The sequence below is a fragment of the Rhopilema esculentum genome, chromosome 16 (assembly GCF_057945365.1).
Source record: "Rhopilema esculentum isolate cy_ngs chromosome 16, ASM5794536v1, whole genome shotgun sequence".
Lineage (NCBI taxonomy): Eukaryota > Metazoa > Cnidaria > Scyphozoa > Rhizostomeae > Rhizostomatidae > Rhopilema > Rhopilema esculentum.
In genome coordinates, this window is record NC_142830.1 from 9913381 (window position 1) to 9937332 (window position 23952).

The 23952-nt window shown below is 36.2% G+C and overlaps 2 protein-coding genes and 1 long non-coding RNA gene across 6 annotated transcripts in view; 2 read left to right on the forward strand and 1 right to left on the reverse strand.

Annotated features, from left to right (window-relative positions):
- The first annotated feature begins 110 nt into the window (after nucleotides 1–110).
- LOC135682150 (zinc transporter ZIP10) lies at nucleotides 111–18068 on the forward strand. Of its 3 annotated transcripts, none has more exons than XM_089113199.1 (9): nucleotides 111–653; nucleotides 6400–6975; nucleotides 9182–9362; nucleotides 10630–10799; nucleotides 11003–11149; nucleotides 11451–11711; nucleotides 12348–12573; nucleotides 14466–14656; nucleotides 15489–18068. In XM_089113199.1, exons 2-9 carry the CDS (start codon nucleotides 6556–6558, stop codon nucleotides 15615–15617), a joined length of 1725 nt encoding a protein of 574 aa, XP_088969325.1. In that variant the 5' UTR covers nucleotides 111–653; nucleotides 6400–6555; the 3' UTR covers nucleotides 15618–18068. The 3 variants fall into 3 exon arrangements, with proteins under 3 accessions (XP_088969325.1, XP_088969326.1, XP_088969324.1); XM_089113200.1 differs by having other exon boundaries at nucleotides 111–639; XM_089113198.1 differs by lacking the exon at nucleotides 111–653 and adding an exon at nucleotides 660–913.
- On the reverse strand, nucleotides 1551–8952 carry LOC135682154 (uncharacterized). Its single transcript, XR_010515670.2, has 3 exons — nucleotides 8019–8952; nucleotides 2984–3098; nucleotides 1551–2104 (listed from the first exon to the last, which is right to left on the reverse strand). It is a non-coding gene; the product is annotated as an uncharacterized LOC135682154 (long non-coding RNA).
- Nucleotides 18069–18812: 744 nt separating the features above from the next.
- LOC135682314 (GATOR2 complex protein MIOS) overlaps nucleotides 18813–23952 on the forward strand; it is a 32103-nt gene continuing 26963 nt past the window's right edge. The window contains exons 1-5 of one of the 2 annotated variants that reach the window (XM_065197158.2): nucleotides 18813–19962; nucleotides 22684–22720; nucleotides 23065–23132; nucleotides 23334–23413; nucleotides 23854–23906. In XM_065197158.2, the coding sequence (XP_065053230.2) occupies nucleotides 19861–19962; nucleotides 22684–22720; nucleotides 23065–23132; nucleotides 23334–23413; nucleotides 23854–23906 (340 nt within the window). In that variant the 5' untranslated portion in view covers nucleotides 18813–19860. The remainder of the gene's footprint in view (nucleotides 19963–22683; nucleotides 22721–23064; nucleotides 23133–23333; nucleotides 23414–23853; nucleotides 23907–23952) is intronic. The other variant, XM_065197159.2, reaches the window with a different exon arrangement.

The window sequence follows — 23952 nt, forward strand, 5'->3', positions numbered from 1 at the left end:
CACCTGGTGCTTTTTTGTATTTTGGTAATCTTAAAAATTTAGTTTCCAGAGGATACGATTAACAAACAATAAGATTTTTAAGTTCATTCCTCACTGACCTCCGACGTCATAGCCTACAACATCAGGGTCATAGCGAGAGGGAAATTATTAGGAGGGGCACGTCTGAGGACAATTACTCGAGAAATATTTTTTGCAGACCACCACCTCCAGAATGCTTTGTCATTGCCATCACAATATTATCCAATATAAACTCACTAAATGCAAAATTTATTCTGAATACGTAGGGGAGGCTGCGGGTGGAGGGGTTCAATTATGGTCTGTCACGCAGGCTACGGGTAAACGTTCTGTTTACGGTCTACGGTCACACCAAACGCTGTACTCAAGGCATAAGCAAAATCTGCCTCGAAGGAATGACAAAAGGCAAGAGAAGTAGAGGAAAGTAACGTAAACGATGGCGAGACAACATTAGCCTTTAGACTGGACGAAACCTGATGTCGCTGAACAACGCAGTCAAAGACCGGAATTGTCACATGTTGATACGCAATCTGCCGTAGGCGGAGAAGGCGGACGATGATGACCGAATAATGTGTGAAGTTGCTACAACACCACTGGGAGCTGTGAAGGAGACCACTAGTGGAGGTAAACCATAGGAGGTAAACAGAAGAGAACATAAAAGGTTTTGTAGTAATCCATGAAAACAAAAGGAATTTTGTAGATATATTGTTCTAGCTTTATCAGTTAGTTTTCTGAGTCTACACGTTTGTGACATGGTAAGGGGTTGAAACATTGAAAAGATTAGCCATCAGCATTAAATGGGTAAGTGTTCTTGCCAACTGGATATGTAAAATACGTACGATCGCCATATCCGCCCACTTCTGATCACTTTCCGGACTGGAGATATTTACGAAATCTGGTAAGAAAATTTTTATGTTTTAACATTGACCGTTGCATATTACATCGTGGAAATCGTCCAGTTTGTATTTTTGTTGTTTGCAGTTAAATGTTGAAGTTTTAGGGGTTTTTAACGGACATGTTAGGACGATCCAGTCTTCCAAATCGCGGCTGATGTTCGAGGTGTTGTAGAATTCCATCAACGAGTTCCATCAATTTCCACAATTTCAACGGCTTGGCCTCACGCAGTTCAAACTTGTAATATCCTGTTTGAGATTTGACAAAAGTAGTTGACCTTTTGCAATAATTAGTAATTTGTGCTGAAGTTGTCTGCGAAATGCATCAGTAAAAATCTGCCGCTGAGGCGCTAGTGCCTTAGTGCCATAGAGTTTACTACAAGATAAATAAGATGAAGATGAATTTATATTTCTTGTTAACAGAGGAAGCGATATGATATATCTAAAAAGGGCTTACTGATATTAATTCTGATATACTTTCAATTGCATAGGGGAACCTTACTCATTGGGTATATTGAGCACATCCACGATGATATATGGAAAAAAAAATTTTATTGTCAGTGTCTTTGAAAATATGATTACAAGTAAACTTCCTCCATAATTCGTACCTCAAGCATAAATTTTGTGCAGAATACTGTTTTGCTATTTTAGAATTGGACTAGCATTTGGTAAACATGTAATGTATGCCAACTTTCTGAAAGGCGAGGCCAGCCAGAAGTACGTGTGGTGTGATGCGGGGAGAGGCTGGGCAGTGCCGTCGGAACAAAATTCATAGTGGGGGGCTGCCCATTGTATTCCTTCATCAAGTACACTGTAATGAAGAAAATATACAATAATTGGGGGGGGGGGGCTCAAGCCCCCCCAGCCTCCCACCCAGCTTCCGACGGCCCTGCTTGGGATCAGGAAGCTTGCCCTGAAATTTCAAAAACCACGCCTTTTGAAGTCCCATAAAGCCATTTTTAAGAGTATTATAAAGAAAATGGCAATGAAAGAGTTGTTTTCTCCACAACTTTATTGTCAACATGAAATACAATCAAAACCTGTTTGTATATGCCTCATGTGGAAGGTTTTGTAAACCAGCTGATTAATATACTTTCAAGCTCTGTTTTGTCTACCATATCTGTTCTTCTTTCACTGTCTACCATATCGTTTTCCTTCCACTCTCTTTTTGAAATTTTTGAAAATTTTTCCACCCTCTAAAAGATGAAACCCAAAATTATGAATTGTCTGTGAACAAAAGTATTTTTAAGAATATATGCATGAAGTGTTTTAATTGGCCCTGAAAAAGTCCCTTTTAGCATGCTTATTTTGAATGGAATTCTGGGGTATTTGTCAGAAGGTCTAGTTATATTAGTTTGGCTGCCTTGTCCATGGAATGATTAATCTATTTTACTAAAATTAGTTGTCAAGCCAGGATTTCTTTAAGCAGGGATACTGGAAGAACCATGAAGTATGGGGGCAGGCATAATTAAAGGGCATTTGATAGATAATTCCCAGGTTCTACTAACATCTTTTGTAACTGCCATGTTCTTTTGATCTTCTGTAGATTGAAAATTGGCTAACATTTGGCATTAAAAAAATCTATTTACAAGTTTTGAGAAATGTTGTCATCAATTTGACACTGCAATCAGAATTTCATATGAATCTCTGTGACTAAAGGCCAGTTTCAAGGGCACTTTCACAAAAGGGCACTTTGGCCCCCTTTGCTCCTCCTATCAAAAGGCAACAGGGGCAGTTGACCCCCTGCACCCTCCACTCCAGCGTCCCTATCTTTGAAAGAGCATAGCAGAATGCAGAACGAAATGTAAAAGAGCTTCAGCCCCCCCCCCACTTTGTTGCAGATACATGTTTTTATAAAATCAAAAAAATAAAAGAAAAAGAAGAAAAGAAAGGTGCGATAAATCCTTTCATTGCTTAATTCCTCAAGGAATAGTTGAGGTAAGTAATGAATTCCATTTTAAGATTGGAATTAATCAATCATAATAAAAGGATGCCTTGAAAATGGTAAAATGTTTTAAACAGTATTTTAAGCTAAAATCTAAATGGAGTGGTTGCAAAAAATTTTCAAAACTTACCTGAGGGAGAAAGGACCAGTATGATAAAGGCAGCTCTTCTGCCACTTTTGCTGGATTCACAGTGTTCTCATTATTCTTTTCACCATATGTCCCAATCAACAAATGGGATGGTAGACTAGAGCGATGAGTTGGTTTTTTTAGTTACTTGCCAAAACACTTTAATAAGTAAAAGTTGATAGAATTTTGAATCAGTTTTTCTGATTTCTTACACCCTATGTGATGGATATTATGAAGTTTGATGTTGATTAGTCGGATATGCACTCTTGAATATTGGTTGGATCCACATTTTTATTACAATATGTTTTGAAAATGATTTTACTGAAATGGAGTTGTATCTTGATGTTTTCTGAAAATGCTCGAGGCAATCCAAAGAAATGCCTGCTTTGTCTTCACGCAGAAGAAAATGTTCAGGTGATGATGTCAGAATCAGAGCCTAATTTTATATCTATCTTATTTTCATCTATTTGGTGTTCTGTTTTCCTGGTTTTTCTTTTCATAATCTTGCTTATGTCAGAGGGGTAGGGAATTTTTGATGGATTAACTAATGGAAACTGACACCACTGATTGAGATTTAGTCCCATAGTGTCACAGTAAGATCTTAGCATTGCCAAACCACAAGCCAATGGTTACAAGCCTTCCCTGAATTAAAATGTTAATTCCACAAATCCATTTTCCCTGTTTATTATTCTTTACTAATTCTCAACAGATATCTGGATAGTTTAAAGTCTATCAAACCTAAAAGACCAAATCTTAAGCATTTTTCCAGTTTGCACAAGGTGTCACCCTGTTTATTGAATATAACATTTTCCCAGTTGTAACAGAAAAGTCAAAGCAAACAATCTGTATTTCAGTAAATATTGCTGACCAATGTTTGATTTTGGCACTGGTGCAAATACATGTTTTGTAAAATGTTTCCCAACAGAAACTTGTCAGTATCAACACTACATAGGATTGTGTTTCCGCAATTTAATTTCATCCCTTTTATCTCTACTTCTGTACATTCTAGTATTAGTGTTTATATTCATTAGTTCATTTTGTGCTTTACTGTAAGATTCCACACACACCCGGGAAGCTATCAAGCCAAAATAGGGTTGTCACAGGAGGGAGGCTGGTTTTGTGTTCAAGTGATTTTAACCATATTCAACCACAAAAGAAGTTTACAAATAGTCAACCACAGGATTCCTCTGTGTCTGTGTATCCATTGACAAAAAATTTATTCACATGGCCTAGGCGTCATACTTGATGGTAACACTATCTCAGGGCTCCATACATTTTGATGATACTTGACCTTTACATTAAGTACCACTTGTTTTGCCAAGGGGAAACTACATGTTTGATAAATAAGTTAGACTTTTCACGGTTAAATCAAAAGTTCAACTTTTATGAAACGGGCAAAAAGTATAAGGGGTAGATTTTAGAATCCTATTCTAAGGATATTATTCACCTAAGGATATTATTCATGTTAGGACATGATCTCGTTTTCCTTATCGTTCCTTATTTGACTAATCCAGGAACCTTTCCCCGTACTTTTCGTATGCTTTCCTCCGAACGTCACAACTGAAATTTCGAAGAAAAGGGGCTGTTCAATAGTCACGTCCGCTAGAGTTTTTTTTGACCCATCAACCCCCTATCACCAGGCTCCATCACGGTTGTTCACGAGACCCCCCTTGCTTAACTTCACGTTCAGCACAAACACACCCCCCCTTCCTAAAATCGAATTTTTAGGAAAATAAAAGGGAAGAAGAAGTAAAGAAATCTCATTCCTCTTTCATATGTTTTTTGAACTACAGTAAGTACCAACAAAACAAAAAAAATTAATGTTTAAAAACAGTGTCAACGTATCAACAGCAAACACCATGCCATTATTGTCAGTCGCTTGTCCAAACTGGTTCTATATCATGCATTACAGGGTTCCACTTTCATTCATGAATAATTTCTGGACTATCAACTTCCTCATTATCAAAGTCGACGTCATCCATAGCATGCCATCCGCTCTTTGAAACTCTATCGCACAAAGCACTTCTGTTTGGTGATGGGCGGATTTATTTTACCGTGACGCCATGAACTTGAAGCAAGTCTCTCCCCCCCCCCTTTATTTTACTGTCACGGAGAATCGCGAAAATTTGTGTTGAGCCACCTACCCCAACTCCCCCCCCCCCAAAGGCGTGGCGTAATTATTAAACAGCCCCAAAAGAAAACTATCGAGTGAATTTATTATTTTCTCATCGAACAATTTCGGCACAAACTTTAATTTTGCGTTGCCATCTGCCATTTATAATCGCCAGATAAGTTATCTACTACTAAACTGGTAGTCTCTTGTGGTCCTAAAGTTTTTGAATCGGAGACAAAAGCCGAATGCCAAGGTGCATAAAGGTTGGCAAAACTACCGAAATTCTTAACACTATTTGGAAAACACAATAATTAACAACAAATGAAAGTTTTCTCAACCATTGTTGACAATTATGTTCAAACCTCTTTATAAGAATAACACGCCTAGCAAAAGGATACGTCGGGCCGACTGTTTCCAAATAAACTTTATAAAATGAAAGGCAGCTATGACATGAAACATAAATGAAATAAGTTTTGCAAAATAATTGCATATTAACAAAAGCACGTTGAAGAAGGAATTAGGAAAAATTAGAAAGAGACCCATGTGGCATTATAAGCGTATATTTAAGTTCCATACGAAGAGATCATCTCGAGCTGTATTCTGGAAACAGCTATACCTGTTACTACGAAAAAGATAGCACATATTTAAGTTCTCAGAATGTGACAAAATTTACAACGCTGAATCTAATTTGAAACAAGATGCCTCTCTTCAACGTGGATGCTCTAGCGTTTCCTCACTGGAAAGCTCCAAATTGGGTACTTATTTGTTGAATCACATGGACTTTTTTCACATTTACCGTATCAACTCTTCTGCACAGAAGTTCTCAAAGACACCCTTTGTTGGCGAAATAATGACAGAATCTTGTGTTTTATTGGGAGAGGAGCGTAGTGCTTTTCCAAGCATGAAGCGGAAGGTAAAATGGATTAGACTTGTTAACAGGCGGCTCGCGATCAGTGGGTAATGGGTGTGGCCAGTGAGAGGACGCCTGTTGCCTCGTTTCATGCTTTGTTCAAGGTTAATTTCTCTTTGGAAATATGATCCACCCCTACGCCCTACCTAGCGCTTTTTATGCATTTCTATAAGAAATATGTAGACCATGTTTTGACAAAAGCGAGGGGGTAATTACCCTCCCATTCCCCGTCCCTTGTCGCCACCACTGCTTGAGATTCTTGTAAATATCTAGATATGTAAGAAGATACTAAACTTTTGCTGGTATTTGATTATTTGTCGTAACACGAGCTGCAACCACATCCCATCGTAGCCAGTGTCCACAAACAGTTAATTTATGTTTGTTTGTCAATTTCAGAGCCTGTTTCAAAAGGAAGAAACCATATTATTGTCTGCATTGGCACGGTACCTTTATTGAAGCTCTGCAGATAGAACCGAACAATATTTCAGCGTCACATTTGCATCAAACTAGGAGAATATTAACATCGAAAAGGAAAACTAACCAAGCCGTAAGATGAAGTCACTTGGACAATTATATCTCACAGTAGCTGTTACTGCACTGTATTTTGCTCAATCCATGGCACAAAATGTGGACGACGTAGTTGATTCTGCTGGAACAAAGATTTATCTCAATCAAATATTTCAGCAATTCGGTGAAAAAAATGGAACTGTTATGTCTCAGGGACGATTTAATGCCCTTCTTAAGCAACTCACTCTTGGAAATGTGTACATAGAAAAATTGGAGAAGTTTTGTTTACACAAAGGAGAACACAATGGCTTTACACAAGAACCATCAAGGTCTGATCCCTTGTCGAATGAAGGAGGTAAGGAAAGCGTCTTAAAGCGAACGCGAAGGTCGGGCAATCATGGCGAAGAGAAGGGAACCACAGAGAGTCCGAGGCATTCGTTGCACTTGGAGGAGCACTTCAGTAAGGTATGCCCGTCCATTCATTTCTATGCAAGAAGTAACAAAGTTAATTAAACCTATCTGATGCGCAGCTGACGTCAAGATTATGCATGTAGCATTCCCTTCATGTTTGTAGCATTTATAGTGGAGGCTCTAATATCTCGTCCTTGGGTTCTTGCGAGGGGCAAATCACTCCAAGAAAATCCCGTACACCTTTTGTGAAAATCTTATTGTTTTATCTGAAAATCCGTGGAAATCCTTTTGTTTTAGGGGAAATCACGTACGCTATTTTCAAGAGTGAATTGCCCCTCGGGTTCTTGAACTCAGTCCAAGACTCAGCCTAGCTGTCACTTAATTTTAGTGTGCGAATAAAGGAGAGGCCACGATAGCAGGTTTAAAAAACAACCTGATCATAAGAGGATATATGATCAATAATATAAATGAAAAATTCAACAAGGTCATCAGGCTATCACAGTCACAATTACTCGAATCTAGTAAAACACATAACGGGACTTTGTCTGCATCGAAGGCTCCTATTTTACCTTCATTATAAAGTATGACAATCGCACCGTTCACATTCGCCAAATCCTCAAAAAACATTGTTACTAACATGGTCAGAAACTCATATTCCAGCCTTACAAAAACATAATAATCTTGGAGAGATATCTCCATGCCACACCCTAACTACACCTATTATTTCACATCCAACTCCAATGTTGTTTTTTATGCGCGGCACATCTTTGTAAGGGGAAAATTTATATAGATATCTCCATCGTTACATCTATACACATATGTATATAGATATTTAGTCATTCAAAGTATGGTATAGGCCCCTATGGTTACGCTATCTGAGTTTTATAAACGTTGTTGATGAATAAATGACGAAAGTGGTTTTATATTCCATCTTGTCAAGGTGAGGAACGCTGAAAATCTACAATCACTCTGTCTATGGTGATTTCAGGTCATTTCGCATGCTGTTTAATTATCGTTACAGAGTTGTTCAAAGCGTAATTCAGTTTGTCAAAACTTCAAGTATTCTTTGATATTGTGCAATCTCTTTGTTCACTAACTCTATGTCTGATGTTTCATTTGCCTCTTTCGCCAATGACAAAGCAAAACAGTGCCCCCAACTTTGTTTTGTCTCAAATCTTTCTTTTTATCGACAAACTAAGTCTGTTTTTCTCTTATTTGTGACATTATACCCTCAAAGACCACAATCGAATGAATAGTTTAGTTATTTAGTAAATAGATCAAGTTTCCGTGCAGTCGATACATATGCCGAACGGATTAATTATACAAAGTGGAAATGTCTTATCTATACGCTTTCTTGAACTTCTGGTGGTTCTCACGAAACATTTTGGTACCTTTTCGATGGGGTGATGTCAAGTGTTGTTCATAAAATAAAGAAAAATCAAATGTTTGAGAAGATTGATGGCTAACATTTGCAACGATAATAAAAAAACGAGAAAAAATGCTAAACAAATTCTAATAGAAAACAATAACATTTGAATTAACGAGAAAGAGAGCTTTGATACTCTTTCAATCCATACTCTCTTTGTCAAAATCCATTCTAGAATTTGCTTGTTATATTTTTAGTAGCAATGGATAGATTTGCTGTCCGACTTTTGAAACTAGCTAAATTAGATTTAACCCCATTTTAGCAGAGTTTGCAGAGCATGGTGAAGGTGCACCTAACATGCAAATATTATTTCTGCCAATGAAGCTAGAGATAATGCTCTTAAAGAGTTTCAAACCTTTTTCTGCTGTCGGCTCTTTTGTCATTGTAGTTTGATTTGACCTAGTGGATTTGAGATCTCTGTTATCAACATGCAGCTATTCAACCGTTAGGCACGATTTAACGTCTTTACCCATTCAAAGCTTAGACCCTCTTTATTCACTGGGCTTTCGATAATATTCAATTCTAAGAATAGGATGACATCCTGCCAGTGGGATATGGTTTTAGAAGGGTTCCACTGATCATAAACACTTTCTTTTTTATTTCAATGAATTCTTTTTCCTACGCCCTGGAAAAACACGGAGTGCCTCAAAATTGCAAGTTATAAAACCTTAAACTATAGTAAAACCCCTTTTGTTACTATGTATATGTTTATTAACACAATACGAGGCTGTAATGGAATTAAGTTCTAAATTTCTATCAGCTTGAGAATATAGCACCTTGACGTTTTTTGTAGAAAATTAATCTTGATTTGCATGTTACTTTCATTCATTTTAGTGCATGTCGAAAAAGATACTACTGCAGAAGCATGGTATTAATGCAACAAACCCTATAACAAAGAGTGCCTTCGTTAAGATGTGTCCTGCACTGATTCAGCAAATCAGTGGGGACTTCTGTATCCATAGACACAACTGTTCGCAGCCTTACTATCTGAGGCTTGTGGTTGAGCCCAACATGGGTGAGTTTTAATCGATAGTTGCCTCGATTCCTCTCAAGTCACTTTCTACAGTCAAAGTCGGATCTCTTTTGACAGGACAAGCTAGCCGCACTTGTGCATACGAGTATACGCATATGAAAAACTAAAATGAAGTATCACAGCATAAAAGCCAAAATTGGACATAAAAACATTATCAAGCACCACAGTGAATATTTCATAGCTATAATTAAATGTATTTTCATAATACCGTAAATTCTCTTTTCAGCCCCCAGGGGGCTTATTGTTTATAGCAGCCTAAAGGGGGGCTTATAATAGAGGGGGTAAATTGAGAGGGGGCTTAATAAATATTTTGTAATTTTTTTAATAAACGTTTTATAGTGCTAAACTAATTGTTTGCTATTTGCGAAATAGAACACATCAAATCAGCTTTCTATATCAATAATATTGTCATTGTAATCGTCATCAATTATTCTAAAATGTCCTCTTGGGCCATGTCGCCTTCTGAAATCGTGCATTCGAAAAGGTCGACTTCATCCCTCGGAGTACCAACGGTCTGTAATTTTGGTAAATAGCTTAACGCACATTAAATCTTTGTCTTCGAATCTGTTGTGACTGGAAGAGATATGGTGTGAATTTTGATTTGATGCAAAGTATTGAACGACCAATGAATAAAATGGAAATCTCTGTTTTTTTGTCAAATTTACTTATTTCGGCATCAGTGAAAATTGGGGGGGGGGGCTAAATTGAGAGGGGGACTAGTTAAATTTTTCCTCCTGAAAAGGGGGGCTTATAAGAAAGAGAGGCTTAATTAAGAGGGGGGCGTAATTGAGAGGGGGGCTTAAAAGAGGATTAACGTTAAATGTCATTATGTAAAAGGCGTTAATTATATCAGAAACACCTGTACAGAATCTAAAAAAGATCAGATTATATAGTTTTTGCCATTGAGATGTTTATGTGTATTAATGTATTAGTTATGTTAATTAAAGTTCAGATTTAAAAAGGTCCGACCTGCCGAAATATCCAAGTTAAAAGATCCGACTTATACGATGAAAACTGATAGCCATGCGACTTTGTATGGCGACTTTGTGGTGTTTTCCATTAGCCCGTCTGCTTCAGTTAAGCCTCTTCGAATACTTCCCCATCCGAAATCATCGCAAAAGGGTGATAAGCTCCCAGGATGTGCAGCATAGCTTTTAGATGACCTTGGTGGCTGTCGTACGGCGGGGAGCTGATCATACAACATCCGTTTGTTAAAGATAAAAAACAGATGTTTTGTATTTTTTTACAGTTTGGGCCTATGGATTTGTGGCAATCACACTCGTAAGCCTTGCTTCTTTATGCATAATTGCAGTCATACCATGTCTGGAGAAAGGGTTTTATCAGAGGATTATGGGATACCTGGTTGCCCTAGCTGTTGGCACGCTGGCTGGCGATGCGTTGCTACATCTTATCCCTCACGTAAGCATCCGTTAGCAAAACTATTGAATTTGTTTTCTCCTCCTTACCTAAACCTACTCTCTGGTTGTACTTACCTTCTTCCAAGAAATACATACTCCCTTCGATAATGTCACAAAGCAAAACTCTTTTGGTAAACTAGATTTTAGGTACTGTAAAAAATTACAACTTTTAGTCATCTAAAACAATTTTCTAAATATTTTTAGGCCTTCGAAAGTTTGTTAGCACGTTCAGAAGAAGACCACAAGAGGAATATTTGGAAATCTTGCTTCATACTTCTCGGAATGTACTCGTTTTTTTTCGTGGAACAGATGATGAAAGCTAAGAAATATCTTCCATGCTGCAGAAAAAAGGTATATGTCCCCTCAATTTGCAATTTCCAAAGTTTGTCGTTTTCCGTGCTGCAGAAAAAGGTGTATATATTTCTCTTTCAATTACAATTTCCAAAGTCTGCCGTACTCCAGGTCACAACGATGTCTTTCATAGAACAGCCAACGGTGTGTGTCTATACTTTTCCCGAATTACTTCTTCCAACCTCCCCCTCTGGTCCCTTAACCCTACATAATGCTGATTCTTCAGGGAAATGATTAAGAATACTGATGCCCTATGGGGAGAAATTACTATTTCGTATATTGCCGTATATTCTTTTTGAAGAGAGAACATAGTCATGAAACGGAGGAAAAGTTTGCGCTGCAAGACAACGCATTAGTTAGTTTAAGGGACATGGAGAAAAAAGATATGTCAATCGGCGGAAAGGACAATTCTTCATGCGATGACTCTACCGATCCTATGACGTACCCTTCTGAGCAAAAGTCACCAAGCGCTGCATCGAATACCGAATTATTAACATATCCAATTGTTAAACATAATGATCATGACCCATACAATCATCTCGAGCGTCATGACCATCACGAGGTTTGTAACTATAATTTGTGTCACGTGATCTCACAGTTATATCTTTATACAACTTTCATACTTTGAAAAAACTATCCCATATTCCTTGTTTCGCTTATCGTTTTCTTTCTTCATGTGATTACGGGATATGCTCGAAACGTCGTTGATATTATCCGCTCTACTTTCTATGTAAAGTTTTATTTTAAATCTGAAGTTATCTCCATAGTTTGATATTGGACTGAATCCATTTTCTGCATTAAATTGCTTGGAGTTATTATATGAAAACTATGCAACGTGATCTAATTTATGAAATTTCCTTTCTCTGTAATTTTTTTATTCTAACTTTGTAAATCTGCTTTAGTTATCATAAAAACCATCAGCTCATATTTGCAGAACGGTTTGTTAAGAACTTTCGTAAACAGAATTTTGTGAAGCCACATTTTTTCAAACTATCTAAAATTGGCCCAAATATGGATCATTACCAAAAATATATTTTTATCAAATCAGGAAACTTTTAGTCATCAGGCATTCGAATAGTCAAGCTTTGACTGCATGTATTCAATGTCAAGGTGCATCGATTTTCTCCACTCTCCCAAATGTTTTTGAGTTCTATTTTGTCAAAACGTTTAATTTCATACTTCTTCTACGCAATTTTAGGCTGTACACAATCTAGAACACGATCATGGTATAGACCATGGTCATTCTCATGGTACGATTGATAAGAATACTTCAGTGGCGACGGTAGCTTGGATGGTCATTGTTGGCGATGGATTTCACAATTTCAGTGATGGCCTCGCAATTGGTGCTGCGTTTGCTGCCTCGTATTCAAGCGGTATCAGTACAGCGATTGCTGTTTTTTGCCATGAACTTCCTCATGAACTAGGCAAGTTTTTTATCCATCAATAACAAAGTCTGTTTAAGCAAGTAGCCTTGTAAATCGACGGTATTGCCTAACCTTATTATTAATTTATTTTTTTAGCCATGCCAATGTAGTAGAACAATGTAGTTTTGTTATAACAGTAACAGCCCATCAAACATTTCCATTTGCGCTCGTATCGAAAAATATGGAAGAATGTAACCGCGAATCTTTGTTTGCACGTTTTTATGGTTACAATTAGATCCATTATCAGGTTTTGATCACTATTTGCTGGTTTTGGTCAAGGCATGAAGACACTTTTCGTCCATAAATTGCCTGCGAAAATGGGCAGATAAAAGAACAAAAGGGTAACGTTCCAAAAACTGTAATGATGTGCCAACAGTTTTATGAAAGTAGAAGCTACATTTATAAATGTTTAAGCATTACTATCACTTTACTAAACGTTTACTATCACTTCAAAATCATTTTATATTTTTGTGACTGAAAATTATTCTTTGTTCTTTAACGCCTAAAATTGATCTGGAATTGGGGCTTAGCTATAATATTTACCTACTAACTGCTGAGAATATTCACAATCAGAATATTGAAATTTGCTAGAATGCAGGTGAAAAAGTACAATTGCAGAAAAAATTGGGGTAGCTATTATCTTTAGAAGTGTATCCATGGAAGTTTTAAACAAACTGTTTGATGAAGATATAGGTCAGCTCCCTGAGAAGAAATCAATTGGAAAAAGCATAAGAGAAAATTTGCTTTAATAAGCTTTGATAAGTAAAAATCACTGTAATAGGCGATATGGAGGGGCCTTGCACGCATCTACATGGCAAAGATTTGCAAATTTTCCAAGAATTTTGCAGATTATAACAAAGATTCTTAAGACAGATGAAAAACTGTAAACTTTTATCAAAAAAGAATTTTGAAGAATTTGAAGAATTTTGAAAATCGGTTCTTCGTTTCTTCTTGATTCATGAGATATTTCCTGCGACCGTCTGGTCACATGGTCAAGTGGGTGTTGATGCCCGGGTTTAAGAATACCCGAGCATACTAATCCTGCAACCTTTTGCCTTATTTAACACACAGAAACATGGTTGGCATGGGTGCCAAATTGTCTAACTTCTCTTTTGCTCACGGGATGTCTTTAGGAGCCATTCATGACCATTCATGAAATTTGATTATTACGATAAACCTCTTTAAATGCCACAAATCTATTGGATTTGTAGTTTATTTGTACCTTCTTTTGAGAAAACTTTATTACGTTTCCATCTTTGCAGCTGTAAAGCCTCTAAATAGATTTCCTGGATTTTCAGTAAGACGTAATCAAATAAACAATAGAGAAGTGATATACAGCTAGTTAGATTTAGGACTCTTTAGGTTTCTAGATGACCTGACCATTCGAATTAAGGTGATAAAGGATCTTGCTCGTCTCACTTCAATTTGTCATTGCCTCTTACGCTACTTCAATTAATGACTTCGTCTGGAATTTTAGAATCTAGATTGTTGATAACCGCTTTCGTTGTGATTTTACAATAACGAAATATGTTACAACTCAGAAACCCGCACGAGACAAACCTAATTCTGCCAGTATTCATCATTGCCTAATCCATTAACAGCTATCAACATTACTATGTTAATATAATTAAAAACTTCATTCAAAGTGTTAAAACATCAGTCTGGTTTATTTACGTCACAATTTTATACTAGTTTCAAATTTGCACACTAGAGTATTCCAAAATGAGTATTCTTACTGAATTGTTGTATATATTCCAGTAATGCAACGTATTCTTGAAATCGTCCAATTTTAGTCCTCATTTAGTGGTTTAGTTTTTTATTCAATCAACTTTGAAGTGTTGAATGACTATATTGTAGACATTATCATTAAATTTATCTGTCAATATTTACAGGGGATTTCGCTGTTTTGATTAAGTCTGGAATGAGCATCAGGCAGGCCATATGTTACAACCTTGTATCAGCAGTATTGAGTTATATTGGTCTGGTGATTGGAATACTGGTGGGAAATTATTCTGCGGATGGCAAGCAGTTTGCTTTGGCACTTACTGCAGGACTTTTCCTCTACGTCGCCCTTGCTAACATGGTAAGTTTATTGTCCCTCCTCCTTTGTTGAAATCTGCACGAGAAAGTCGCCAGGCTTCGAGCTTGCTATACACCATAACGTAATGATGAACTATTAATGAAAAATGCTGCTCAACACTAAATTAAAAGTCCTGAAAAACGATCGTGAAATATAAAAGCAAAGAATTTTTAGTTCGACACAGACTAAGCATTATTTTACAAACTTTGACACCATTGTCGAAGGAAGAAAATAGATTTTTCTGAATTCTATGTAAATGATGCCGCCATTCTGGACGATCCTTAAACTTTAAGCATGCACAGTTGATGCGGGGATGTGGAAACCAAGATATTCTGGTTTTTTTCTTTTGCAAAATATAATGTCATTAGCAAAGTTTGCGTTTAGTGTAATTTTTACTAAGTAGATCGTTTCCACGTAGTGACTTGAAATAAGGAGACAGTTAGTAAACCATTTCTTTCTTACATCGACCATTCTTTCAAATCAGAAAAATCGAGGTTAATTGTGATTGTAAAGTTTGATTCAGCTCATCCCTCCTTCTTAAGTGTTTTTGCTAATTTTCAATGGTTTTGTAATTTTTTTTCATTATTTATATCTTTTACTTTAAATATGATTTCCTATGTAGTTTCTTTGTAAATTCTACGAGTTTCAGATTTTATTCAATAATGAAGTAAAGGAAGAAGAAACAAATTTAGCATTATTTTGATATTGGTCAGAATAAAATCTTTTCGCATTTAGAAGCGGATTCGTCTCAATCATGCTTATTTCATCTTATTTACGAAGCCTAAACTGCATCTCTCATCCCTTCATTTGAGCCCTCTATTTTGTTTCTATACAGCTGCCGGAATTGACGTCAACTATTGACGATGATCCTGGTGATTTATGGAGCTTCGTTTCACCACATCTTGGGATTTTGACGGGCATTGCCATTATGCTGCTGATTTCCATTTACGAAGACAAATTCTAATGAAGCGTCAAGAAACAGTTGGTTTCGACATCAGGTTATTGTTTCAAACTTTCTGTCCATGAAACAAACACGATTGCTGCTGGCTTTTGACTAATTATCATTATTGTTACTTTGCTGCCAGCCTGTTTGAAGATCACGACTTCTTTGATTCAGCTCATTGGTACTTTTGAAACCAGAAGCGCTTCATCTCAGGCACCGCGGATAAGGGGGGAGGAGGGCTTGGGGGCTAAAGCCTCCCACTTTTTGCCAAAAATTTACCCATGAATCACCATTCAAGTCACTTTTTATTCGGTTTTATCCCCCTCACCTTTTTAGATCCCCCACTTTGTTAGACCCCCCCCTACTTTTCTTAACGCTCCGCGATGCCTGCATTTCTACATTGTTTGATGGTTGATGTCACAATAATGTAACGACCAAAGATGCAAAAGGCTTTCCTGTTTCGAGTATTGGTCACTGGACGTAAATTTTCTATGGGGGCTTATTCGAGGAGAGGGGGTTATTGACAATCTTAGTTCTAGGGTGGGGGCTTATTCGAAGGGGGGCTTTTTCAAGGGGTGGCCAATTCGAGGATTTACGGTATATAATTTCGTATATCAAGAGCCCAATTTTTTGTATACTCCTTTGATACAATTTACGCATTTTTGCTTAATATTTCGACAACTAATTGGATGTTATTTATTTTCTGCTTGCTTTAGAATTTAGATTTCAATTTCAATCTAATTATATCATTTTGATTAACTTCGCCTCTTTGGGGATCTGTCATGTCATTTTTGTTCCAAGACATATAGACAGAGTTTTTAATAGGATAATTTGGGATTATATTTATTTTGTAATTTGATACCTTTTTCAAGTATTAATGTCGTATTGATTATCAGCTTGGCGGAGCTTTTGAATGTTGTTTGATTGAAGATCGTATCATGGTTTTTTTATATTGTTATGTTAAGAGCCTTCACTGCCACGGATATGATAAGATTGGCATATAAAACAGTCTATCTGGTACCGAATAACCGCTTTGGTTGTAAAACTAAAGCAAATTTGAGTAGATGATATGATCAGCCAGTCGTCTCAAAATTTGCTTTACTGGGAGAACTCGACAAGAAAACTGATGAAGGCATTACATCGCCCCAGCTCGATGTTATAGGAGGGTATCGTCTAAGATAGAGCAATGGGACTGGTGGCCCAAAGTCTTTCTAACATTAGCTCTCGCTATTAGCTATTGTGCCAAAAAATCATTGTGCCATCCCCCTCCCCCTTCGAAACATGCAGGAGACACCTCAGTGTTACGTAACAAAGATTTTTTCATCATTGGCTTATAAAATCATGCGCTTGAACTAAAGTTTGTAGACTTTATAGTGAAGGTCTTTCGGCTGTTTTCAATGGCCTAGCTGTAGCGTAACCATGTGAGTTCAAATGCATACCTTTATAGTTTGGCGAGAATTGTTGAAAAAGCGCTACATTGCTTATTGCTTATTAATACTTTTTGATTTTAATTCAAAGTATGTTGTTAAGGATGCACAGGAAGGGAAACATGCATCTTAAATTTTCTGTTGCTAACATAACATTTGTCGATTAGATTGCGCTGTACGGTGTCGCTGTTTTTGGATACCAACGTGTGTTAGTAGATGCTAAATTGATCACCCTTTTCTTATGAAGCTGCTTTATAGTAAAGCAAATTGTTTTTCCAAGGCCTTTCACCATTTTCACAGGAGACAATGATGAAATGAGTATTTGTCTCCAATTATTCTGCTACAATTGAGGGCCTCTTAACATGAGTTGTGATTGCAGCAATCGCCTAAATCCCTATCCATTTGCCAAACGATATCTGTAAGAATAATCTGTGTGGATAGCGCTCCGTTTTTCATAAGGGTAATTGAATGCAATCAATGCAATCAATTGCTTGTCTGAAAACAAATGAAAATCTACTGATAAGAAATAGTGACAGGCTAATTCTGTTACTTGTGCCTATTATTTGAACTGTGTACACTAGAATATGCACTTTACAATCTGTTTGATGAAATGTCCTAAGACTATGATATAAAAAACCGGTACCTAGATCACATGACACCCCTCCCTTTTGAAACTCGTTGGTTGAAACCCTTCCTTCACAATACCATAGAGCCAAATTGGATAACACTGAAGATTATAAATCGCACCAAACAATGTTGTTTTTAAGACTACGGGGCACCTTTGAGAATCTGAAAAAATTTTATATGGTATGTAGTCTTTCGCTAGACTTTGTACGAGACTCTAAGAGTTTTTCGCTGTATTCCTCGACGAAATTTTTGTTGAGATCATTGTCAAAAAGTACGTTTTTTAATTTGAGGTACACAGATCTTTTTAAATAGCAGGCTTTTTACGAATATTCAAGATCTTGATTTATGAGATAAAAATAATATGCAATATGCACGATACTAAATAATTTTTAGAAAAATAGATGTTCTCATTTCATAACTCTCGTTTCTATACCTACTTGACCTCTTGTTTTGTATTTGAACGAAATTTTCCATTGCACAGTTTACCAAGTAAAAGCCCGTGGACAGGAATCTTTTGGTGATGGTCGTCTTCTTAGCACAAAAGGGATTCCTGGTCATGTTGTTTTGCTTTGCCTCACGTCCCTCATACCGACCGGGCTCAGGTCGATCAGAATGCAACATTGTGGTAGCTTTTCATTTTGATTAAACCGAAGAGTATTTGACGTCGTCACCAGCCCATGTGTTATCAAATTCACAAAGTTTGTCTCTACGTACACATCTTTTTTCGACGAAAAGACGTGGAAAAAATTCGAAGGAACATGGATACACTTCACATTTTCTGAAAGTTAAAGGATTCTCTTTCAAGTATTAAACAGATAATTTACCGGATAATTCTTTAGGGAGCATACGTGATTTTAAGGAAATTTACCACTGCATATTTTCAAGAGAATTGGGGATCTTTTGGGCGGTGCCCTCAAGAAATCTTTTCTGACTACGCCCTTGATAATGCGAAAAACCCTACTCTGCCACAAAGATATCTCGATATATCGCAATTGATATATCTTTTCAGGCAAGTGCTGATACAAGAAGACGTGCAATTACACTTGTGACAATTCATTAAAATGTTGATGAGCACGCTCTTGAGATTAGCTCAAAATACGTTTCAGAATTATTTTTTACAGTTATGTAGGCATACTTTTGCTACCTTTCATCAATTTAATTCTTGAAATTAATTTCATTACTTTACGAGGCCCTCCCTCCTAACCCTTGAGATGTTGGGGCAATTTGTCCCCTGCCCCCTCTCTTGGCAGCCCTGGGTATGTTCAGGCTATCAAATTTCTTTTTAATAGTCCAAAAACTTTTAGAAAAGGCGTCAAATCTGCCCGCTATGACTAGAAATTCTAGATTTATCGCGACGCAGTTTTCCTGTTTTTCACTGCACAAAACCACTACATCACTGCCCAAATTAAACCTTAAAATTAGGTATGTTAGTTAATTGTTATTCGGGTAATTGTTTTTTGATGCTACTAAAGTGTTTGCTCCTTGATGGAAAATTTAGGAAAATAAATCTGTCAGCAGTTAGATGTTGAGAGATTTTCCAACTAGCAGCTAAACTACACAATGGTTGATAATATACAAGAAACTGAAAGATTGTCATTAAACGAAGGGGAAGGGCTCTATGCCCCCAACACTATGTGTACGGGGATATCTTTCCACATACTCTACACAAATTGCCATTGACTGTATAGTACATATGCTGCCTTAACATTCCTTAAAATAGATTTCCTCAGCTGTAGGTGTCAGCTGTAGTCTGCCCATGACTCTTTTCTAGTTTTTTAATCTACTGAGAGAGCTCACCCGTTAAGAATGTTTCTACATAGTATCTTGTTGCTTCCATAAATAGAATATCTGTTAATATTATTGTCAATATTTTGTAAATTTATTGCATTGTAAAGCTGTGTTGTGGAGTACATAGGGTGGAATTCTAAAGTAATGAACCTGGACATATCCTAAACCTTTACCCTAAACTGTCAGTGTGGGAAGTTGGTAACTAATCTAACAGGTACTTCATGTTACAAAGGCTTTGGTGGCTGGAAAGATCTGTACCCCATCCTGAGGAATAAGGAAACAGACCAGAAAACTTTTATGTAACAGCATATTCTTAAAGAAATGACTTTCGTGAAGGAATTGGCTGTTTAGCCCTATCTTGAGAGGATTGGTTGGCACCGGATTGATTCGAATAAGCGTGTGTTTAGACTCTCTAAATCAAAATGGCTGCCAAAAGTTGGGAGGTCATATGGTCACCTCACAACCCAAACGAGTTCATCAGATATTGTAACGACATTTTTCTATACAAAATAATAAGTGAAGAGGTTTGTGCATATTTTAGATATTTTATGATGTTTTCTTGATATGGCTTGAGTACATTTTTACGAATATCATAATGTTATAATTTAATCTTGCTCTTTCCAGTTAGGATTGCACAGCCAGAGAAATTTTCATCAGTCCATTAAATTTTCATAATTTCCAACAGTAGACTGATTTTGTTGTTTAAAGATTGATAGAATGTACATTGATTGGCTTGTCTAAATTGAATGTTATGATTTCAATTAAGTGGATGATGCTGATTGTATAGAAAATGCCACACACAATATAAACAGTATATGATTGTACGTGTGAAGCTGAATCCAAGTCTTGGGAAATTGAAGCTATCAGGGATAATACAAAATTGAAAGCATCAATAAATTTGACTAAGGTTATGGCTTAACTAAAAATTTTCCCTCAACACCCTGTACCACTCATTACATTGAAAACTTTTGTCTTGAAACAACTTACAACAGTATGTTTTACAAGTAGCATGCTTCTATGGAGATCTGGCTTGACAACTGTTAATCCACATACAAGCCAGGCTGGAATGGAATGCCTTTGGGCTGGGAAACACTAGCAACTAAAATGTGACTAAATATTGACAAGCTTAATCCCATTATTTTGTGTTTAAATTCATTAAAACAAAAGTGCCTATGTTTTTCAATTTGTGCTTGCTTGTTGGGTTTAATGAACAAAACCTTATTATTGGAAGAGCACTGAGGCCTTTTCTTAAATTCCTTTTTGTTGTTAAAAATAAAAGCTGCAAACAATTTTTTCATGGCAGCTTCCACATTCTCAGTTCAGTTCATTCATTTTTAAATTCCACTACATACAAACACTCTCTAAATTAAAAACTAACAATAATTAATAACTACATATAATTTAAAAAGACAATAACACACATAAAGGGATAAAGATACATGACACCAGAGGATTTTTATGAAGGGGAATTCTTAAGGAGGAACTCTCTCAATAGCTAAGCTAATCGAGGAGAGAGCACCCCTTCTTTTCAGATAAGTTTTAAGAAACTATGGATAATTATTGACTATCAATAATCTGATTCAATAGTTGTCCTCAAACAGGGAAGTTTTCAGTTTCTGACAAAACATCTTGAATGATGGCGACCTTTATTTCTACAGGAATCTCATTTTGCTCCATAGTAACATACTGATCTGAGACCATATTAACTGGTGTTTTTCCTAGTTAGAAAGATGTCATCCTTGCCAGCCTGTCTTGTACCATATTGATGAACAGATTCCAAAGATTTAAAGAATTATGAAAGCAAATAGGGGAGATTTTTTGAACAGCAGCGTATACAGAACAAAAGATCATGCAGCTTTAGGATTTTCAAATCAGATAAGATAGGAGAATTATACAATCATTGAAATTCTAATTACATAATAAATAGGGTACTGTGATAATTTATTTAGTGTTAAGATCTGCCTCATTTAATGGGGCTTAGAACACCAATGAATAGAACACGCCTTATTGATAAATTAAAAACTTCCTAAGTAATAAAGAACATACAGTTGTAATTGAAGACAAAAATCTCACATTACCAATGACATGAGTTCCACAAGGCTTCATCTTGGGCCCTTGCTTTTTTCTGTATATAAATGATTTACAAGTGGCCTTCAGCTCCAGAGTAGGATTATTTGCAAATGATACAAGAGCAGTGGCATCAAAGAGAGAGAGATGTACAGGAGCTCAAGATATATCTTGAAAAAATGTGTAAATGGAAGGATGACTGACGAGTGGAATTTCAAAGAGCAAATACTGACAGTGAAATAAATGAAAAATCTTTTACAATTCACCCACACACCAGCGTGTGTTGTATTGAAGCGAGTAACATCATGAAAACTCTTGGTCTTAACCTGACAAACCAGCTTGATTGTAACATGCATATAGACAACATCACTTTTAAAGACAACAAAGTTTAGATCCTCTTAAAAAGAGTTTCCAGATATAGAATATTTCCAGATAAGAATTATCCAAAGATAGCTGCAAGATATGTTTTAAATTGGTATCATTACTCTGCCAGTGTGATTGAGATGTTAAACAAGCTTCTGTAAAAGAGCTTAGAACATTGAAGAAAAGATATGACACTCACAGTGATGTCCAAAATAACTAATTTATTAGTTTTAATCAATTGTGCAAAACATTTAGACAGAAGATATTCTAACCTTGCCTTCACCCTACTAAGTATATGTCAAGGCTTTTTAACTATTTTTTCCCATGCACTTTAAAGGAATAGAACTTTCTCTAAAACTATGGAGTGAAAGCATGAACCAACCTTGAACGGAGGATGTAGGAGGCAGTGATGGATTCTCAGAGAACAGCTACTAATACCATCTAATAAAAAAACTTATGCATTTGGCTATATCTCCATCTTTAGGGGCATAGCCCCCTAGCCTTCAAGTAGTACCATTCAACTCAATTTCTATCATGTTTCAATAGGATGCTTGATAATAAGCACTTGTTATTCCTGTGACCCACCAAAAAATAATTATATGCAATATCACCTGCTTGATTGTCCCTCTTAACTTCTTAGAAATATGGTTGGTATTGCAAAATTTGTTAAAAATAAAATCAGTTCTTGCAAAGATGATGTACAAACCCATTTTTATATCATTAGATGAAGCCCTTGTATGTTTGCAGCTGGCTTGTTTTAATATACATAATTTTCTATGTAGGATTTTAATACCCATACCTCATTTTATCTTCAGGAGAACCTTCAAAAGCCTTCAAGTTCAAAACACCAGAGTAAGTCTTGTGATGTCCTTTTCAATTACTTCATCCTTATTTTAAGCCTGAATTCTGTTAGAGCTGACTATATATTAATCATAACTTTTCAAAGTCTTTTAATAGAATCTATTGATAGCGTCAATTATAATGACAATTTCAGCTGTATTGGCATTGAAAAATACTGTCTATTCAGATTTTTTTCTTCTAATTGAATAACGAAAGACATATTAGAAAGCTTCAAATTTACATTGATTGCAAGATGGTTCTTGTAAAAATATTGAAATGTGATGGCTTTTAGTTTAAAAACCAAATGTTAGCTTGATTTCTTGTTTGTTTTAATGGTTCATTCCTATCTGTTTTAGTGATGAAATTATCAGATGACATGTCTGGAACAGTTGTTGCTGTGAACTCTGAAGTTTCTGCGATTAAGGTTTTTGTTTGCAAGAATCTGCTTCTATCTTTTTTGCTTACAATTGATAGTAACAAGCTAGCATCCTTTATTGTCAAATTTAGTTAAATTTATGTCATGATAGATATGCCTTTGTTTAAAAGTCTATTGCTATGTGCAGTTGAATGAATCACTTAAGAAGACAATAGAGGCATTAATGACCAAAAAATCATATTTTCGTAGGAGGTATCTTGGTGTAGGAGGCCTGATGCACAGCATCTCTTGGCTGTTGGGCAGTCAAATGGACATGTTGTGCTAGCAAAGTATGTATGATGTCTTATTTTGAATTTTTTGCTTTATTTTGGATTGATTTGTTGATGGTAAGAGTCTAAGATGAATTTGAGTAGCTAGAATTTTGAATAACCTCTTATGACTGCTCCAGATTTTATCAACATTTATAATTGCTGTAGAACTGAGTAGATACCTAAAGATGTAAAAAATTCCTTCAAAATTTATTAGTATTTTCTCCCACAGTTGAAACGTCTATTTTATCCATTAATATAAAAGTTTAATTAAGTTTTGTTTTTTAATTTTGTCCAAAGAATTGACTTGTCTGAAAATCTAAGGAACCTCCAAATATAACTTTGCTGATGTATTGGTTTGGAACTTTAATGTCTAGAAATTTTTGCACTAAATAGATCCAAATGATTTTAATGTGATGAGTAACATCCAGAAATATATGTTAATTATTCTTTTATTTCAGTGTTGGCCATGAAATTTCAGGAACTGGTAGCCACCTTCTTGGAGTTGAGCTAAGTGAGTAAACTTCTTTTTTGGAAGGAGAAAATATCAAAATTGTAAG